The sequence below is a fragment of the Sceloporus undulatus genome, chromosome 10 (assembly GCF_019175285.1).
Source record: "Sceloporus undulatus isolate JIND9_A2432 ecotype Alabama chromosome 10, SceUnd_v1.1, whole genome shotgun sequence".
NCBI classification, from domain to species: domain Eukaryota; kingdom Metazoa; phylum Chordata; class Lepidosauria; order Squamata; family Phrynosomatidae; genus Sceloporus; species Sceloporus undulatus.
Genome location: NC_056531.1, coordinates 14,972,819 through 14,978,492, shown reverse-complemented (window position 1 = coordinate 14,978,492; position 5,674 = coordinate 14,972,819). Strand labels below are relative to the sequence as shown.

The following is a 5,674-nucleotide window of genomic DNA, read 5'->3' as shown; positions in this document are numbered from 1 at the left end:
CAGGAGGAATACATAGTACCCTAGAGTCGGAGCTAGGGATTACTAATGGCCCTTTATAGTCCAAAGCTCCTTCTGCCCATGCAGGAATCATACACTAGAGATCCTTAGCGAGTTGGAAGGACTACTAAGGGCCCATAGAGTCCAACCCTCCTTTCTCCCATGGTAGGACGAATACACTTAGGGACCCTAGACGTCGGAAGGGACTACTAACTGGCACCTATACTTCCAACCCTCCTTCTGCCATGCAGGACATAAAACATTAGGATCCTAGAGTCGGAAGGGACTATAAAGGGCCTAGAACCCTCCTTTTGCCATGCAGGAATACATAGGATCCTAGAGTCGGAAGGGATTACTAAGGGCCATATAGTCCAATCCTCCTTCTGCCATAGAGGAATACATAGGATCCTAGAGTCAGAAGGGACTACTAAAGGACATATAGTCCAACCCTCATTCTGCCATACAGGAATACATAGAATAATAAATCTGGAAGGGCAAGCAACGGTCCTATGGATGCCAAATCTTTTGTGCCTCCCCTCTGATACCACATTTTGTGCCAACTCTGCCTTGGCCTCCCATCGTCCTGCTCTTTATCATGGAAGGGATCGGTCACTTTCTGCTGGACGTCTGGATGTCCGGCCAGCCTCCTTGCCTTGAGTCAAGGGTCTTAGCGAGGAACCAGGGCAGGGAAGGAGGTTTAGATTAAAAAGGCTTTTAGATTATGGAGTCAAAGGAGGTCAGACACTGCTATTCTGCCCATAATCCAGATGCAATGCAGCCACATCTGGGAGCAGGGATGGAAAACACACACACACACACACACACACACACACACACACACACACAAACAGACACATATACATCTGGGAGCAGGGTTGAAAATAGATGTATAGATACAGAGATAAAGGTGTGTGTGTGTATATATATATATGTATATATATATATATATATATATATATATGCGCATTTGAGAGCGGGGTTGGAAATAGATAGATGTGGATATAGAGAGATATGTTAGATATACCATCTGGGAGCAGGATGGGAAATATATAGAGATATAGACATAGATATTTATAAAGAGATATGCATATGGGAGCAGGGTTGGAGGACCCAGAGATTCCTAGAGAGGACACTCTACTAGGCCTTTGTAGCTCCTCCAGGGCAACTTTATGGTCAACTTAAACTAAAAGTGGCATTGAAAGGCCTAGAGATTCCTAGAGAGGATGCTCTACTAGGCCTTTGTAGCTCCTCCAGTGCAACTCTATGGTCAATATATATATACACACACACATACAAGCACATCTGGGAGCAGCATTGTGAATACAACACACACAAAGCATAGAATACATAGGCTCCTAGAGTTGGAAGGAATCCTAAAGGGCCAGCCTTTGCAACCCCGCTCTTCTGCCATGCAGGAATACAGAAAGTTAAAGAGAGCTGCCCTGCAGGAATACAGAGAGCAACTGTCTGTTTTCCAAGATAATGAAACCCTTTTTATGGCCCTCGGAAAGCAAAAAGGTATCCACCCAGTTTGTCTGAAAGGGATGTTTTGTGAGTCACACCTCGCAACGGGTTTCCACTTGCAAAGCCCTACGAAAACAAGGAGTCTGGAGCTAAGGATCAAGCCAGCAATTTATTATCCGAAGGCATTCATTTTGAGCCTGCCAAGAGGAGGAGGAGGGGAGCCACGTCTCCCAAAACAACCACCTGGGAATGATAGTTTTGGAGGATTCGCCTCTATGCTATGAGCAAAACCCTAAAAAGAAAACGCATGCCGCAAATGGGCGCATGGACAACCCCAAAAGTGCTTTGCAATGCATGAGGGAAGCATAGCTTGGTGGCTTCGCTAAAACACAGGGGCATGGGATGATTTTGAATTGCAATTCCCATCAGCCTTAGTTAAAGCAGAGGAAGGAAATGGCCAAACCACCTCTGAGTCTCCCTGGAACTAAGAAAACCCTACAAAAATTAATGGGGTCCCCATTATGTGTATGTATATGTGTGTGTGTGTGTGTGTGTGTGTAGATAGATAGATAGATAGATAGACACACACACACATATATACAGACACAGATATATAGTCACCAAATTCCCACCTGATCTTGGGAGCTAAGCAGGATTGGCCCCGGATAGCCTTTGGAGGGGAGACCAGTCAATATATTTCCTTCCTTACCTAAGAAAACCCTATGAAACAATCACAGGGGTCCCTATATAAGTTAAGAGTCCCATAAAGGAAATATCTAGGCATCTGTAGGTCCTCCAGTGCAACTCTATAGTAAACCTCTGCTGGACGTCAGCCATAGAGTTGCACTGAAGGACCTACAGATTCCTAGAGAGAACGCTTCTCTAGGCATTTGTAGGTCCTCCAGTGCAACTCTATGGTCAGCTTCTGCTGGAAGCAGTTTTAAAACACACACATACAGAAGGGAGTTTCTTGGCTAAGCGGGGATTCGAACTCTGGTCTCGCCGTGATTTTTGCCCTCTAACCGCAACAACAATACAATGATTCATGCGTCGAGCTGCAATGGGAACATTTTGTGGGGGAAGAAGCTCAAGATATACTGGAACTGATAAAAGGAACAAGACCAACAAAATATGTATATTTTTCAAGGGAAAGAAGCCTTTCTGATAATCTCTTGGCGACGGAAGATGAATACTGAATCCCGAAACAGCTCAAAAAAGGAGAAAGAGAGGAAGGAGAAGGAGGAAGAGGAAGAGAAGAAGGAAATAGAGAAGGAGACGGAGGAGGAAGAGGAAGGGAAGAAGGAGGAAGAGAAGGACAAGGAGAATGAGGAGAAGGGAGAGTAGAAGGAAATGGAGGAGGAGGAGAAGGAGAAGAGGAAGAGAAGGAGGAGGAGAAGGAGAAAGAGAATTAGGAGAAAAAGAAGGAGATGGAGGAGAAAGAGAAGAAGAAGAAAGAATTCGGAGGAAGAGGAGAAAGAGAAGGAGAATTAGGAGGAAGAGGAAGAAGAGAAGAAGGAAATGGAGGAGGAGAAAGGGAAGGAGACGGAGGAGGAGAAGAAGAAGGAAAAGGGGAAAGAGATTTAGGAGGAAGAGGAGAAGGACCAACACTAAAGCTGCAAACCCAAAATCCATTTACGAAGGAGCCATGATGCATGGCGCTGAGTGCGAAGTACTCACCAACTCATCCAAATTCTTGAGGTCGCAGAGAGTCATCATCCTCTGAATCCTGTTGGCGCAGACGGGTGACTGTGGCCCCGGATCCTGTCTTGCCGCTGCCTTCTCCGCCGCTGCCGCCGCCTCGAACACTCCACCTCGCATCTCCTCCTCGATCTCCTCCTCCATCTGGATGAGCATCGGCGCCAGCATCCCAAACTTGGAGCCTTTCCTGGCGACTTCCAGGAGGCAGAGGACAAAGTTCTTCTCGTTCTTCCTGAGCACCAGGTCGTTGGTCTCGAACATCAGGACGTCCTGGATGCCCAGCTCCTGGCGGCACCACTGGATGAAGTTGGAGACATTGTCCCGCGCCACAAAGGACCCCGGGACCACGTTCTTAGACTGGAAGACCACCTCCTTCTGGGGAATGCGCATGGCGGCGGCGTCTGGGCGGGACTGCTGGAACTCCTGCGCAATGCGGTTGACGTTGTTGGCATGCTGGCAGAGGTCGAAGCCCGTCTCCAGGACGTCCATGAAGTTGTCCACCTGGACGTCTAGGTCGTAGAGTGTGTTGAGCCACTCCGCCAAGTCCTCCTTCATGGCGTAGAGGTACTCCTCGCTCGAGCGGAACGGGCGGATGCTCTTCGACGCCGCCGACTCGATGTTGCTCTGGTCCGCCATCTTGTCGTTCACTGGGGAGAGAGGAGAGAGAGAGATGCGGAGAAGGTCAGAGAGGATGGCCAAGCCCCCCCAAAACGCACCAAACCTCCACAATCCACTTTGCGCAAGTGACCCCTCTAGGAATCTCTAGGTCCTCCAGCGCAACTCTATGGTCAATGTTTGGCAGAAGCTGAAGGGCCTACAAACGTCTAGAGAAGTGTTTAAAAATTTCTAGGTCCTCCAGTGCAACTCTATGGCCAACATCCACTGGAACTGACCATAGAATTTCATTGGAGTACCTACAAATGCCCAGAGAAGTGTCCTCTCTAGGTCCTCCTGCACAACTCTATGGTCTACTTCGAGAAGAGTCTCGCTGGAGGACCTACAAATGGCTAGGGAAGTGTTTCCTCTAGGAATCTCTAAGTCTTCCAGCACAACTCTATGGTCAACATCTGTTAGAAGTTGACCATAGAATCACACTGGAGGACCTACAAATGCCTTGAGAACTGTCCTCTCTAGGAACTCTAGGTCCTCCATTGCAACTCTGTGGTAAACTTCCAGAATAGTATTGTCAGACTGCATCAATTCCATTTTAATTGGGGTTATCCATTGCCAATCAGGATGGACCATAAACCCATCATCCTCTTCTAAGCCCAAGAGACCAAACACCCATCAGGGTGATGGGTTTTGTAGTCCTATTTCCCCAAACTGACCTGGGTCACCATGATGGGGGGCTTCTGGGGGTTCCCCTGAAAGATGGGGGTCTCAGGAGGGTCTCCTCGGGGGGTCCCCGGCCTCCTCCTCTCCTGGCAGCCGCCTCCATCCTTTGGCTGGGAAAAGACCCCCCTCAGGCCTGGAAAGAGCCCACCTGGGCCATGGCTTCCTTCCCCACCTGCGGAAGAGGAAGAGGAAAAGGGAAAGAGGAAGGGTAGAGGGAAGGGAAGAAGGGAAGGAAGGAAGAAAGGGATGGGAAGGAGAGGAAAGGAAAGGATGGGAAGGAAAAGAAAGGAAAGGAAGGAGGGAAGGGAGGAGGGAAGAAAAGGGATGGGAAGGAAAAGAAAAGAAAGGAAAGAGAGAAGGAAGAAAGGATGGGAAAGGAAGGAAAGGGATGGGATGGGAAGGAAGGAGGAAAGGGATGGGATGGAGAGGAAAGGGAAGGGAAGGGAAGAGAAAAGGAAAGAGGGAAGGAAGGAGAAAAAGAGAAGAAAGGATGGGAAGGAAAGGAAAGGGATAGGAAGGAGAGGAGAGTAAAAAAAGGTAAGGAAGGAGGAATGGGATGCGAAGGATAGGAAAGGAGAGGGAAAGGAAAGAGGGAAGGAAGGAGGAGAGGAAAGGAAAGGAGAAGAGGGGAATGAAAAAGGCAAGGAAAAGGAGAGGACAGGAAGGAAAGAGGAGAGGAGAGGATGGAAAGAGAGGAAGGTAAGGGGAAAGGAAAGGAAAGGAAAAGGGGAGGCGAAGGAAGGAGAGGAAAGAAGGAGGGAGGGAGGAAGGGAAAGAGGAGATGAAGGGATCGAAAGGAGAGAGGAAAGCGCCTGGCCTGGGAGGGTGGGCGACGTCTGGGCGAAGAGGAGGAGGATCTTTCCCCTTCTTTCCTTCCTTCCTTCCTTCTTTCTTTGCTGCTGCGGTCCTCCTCTCTCTCTCTTTCCCTGGGAAGGCAGGGAGCCTCTCCCCTCCAGAGTCTACGAAGGAGGAAGAGGAGGAGCCGGCCCTGGCCCTCTCTGGCCCTCCCTTGGCCCTGGGCCACATTGGGATGGTGAAGGAAGGGAAGGAGAAATAGAAAAAGGAGGGAGAGAAGGAGAAGGGGAAGGAAGGATGGAGAGGCAAGGGAAAAAGGGAAGGAGGAAGAGAAAAAGGAGGGAGAGAAAGAGAAAGGGGAGGAAGAGATGGAGAAGGAAGAGAT

At 49.0% G+C, this 5,674-nt stretch overlaps 1 protein-coding gene across 1 annotated transcript; it reads right to left on the bottom strand.

Annotated features, from left to right (window-relative positions):
• Window positions 1–3,041: 3,041 nt before the first annotated feature.
• On the bottom strand, window positions 3,042–4,767 carry LOC121916693 (GAS2-like protein 2A). Its single transcript, XM_042442050.1, has 2 exons — window positions 4,488–4,767; window positions 3,042–3,806 (listed from the first exon to the last, which is right to left on the bottom strand). Exon 2 carries the CDS (start codon window positions 3,793–3,795, stop codon window positions 3,094–3,096), a length of 702 nt encoding a protein of 233 aa, XP_042297984.1. The 5' UTR covers window positions 3,796–3,806; window positions 4,488–4,767; the 3' UTR covers window positions 3,042–3,093.
• Between the last annotated feature and the right edge of the window lie 907 nt (window positions 4,768–5,674).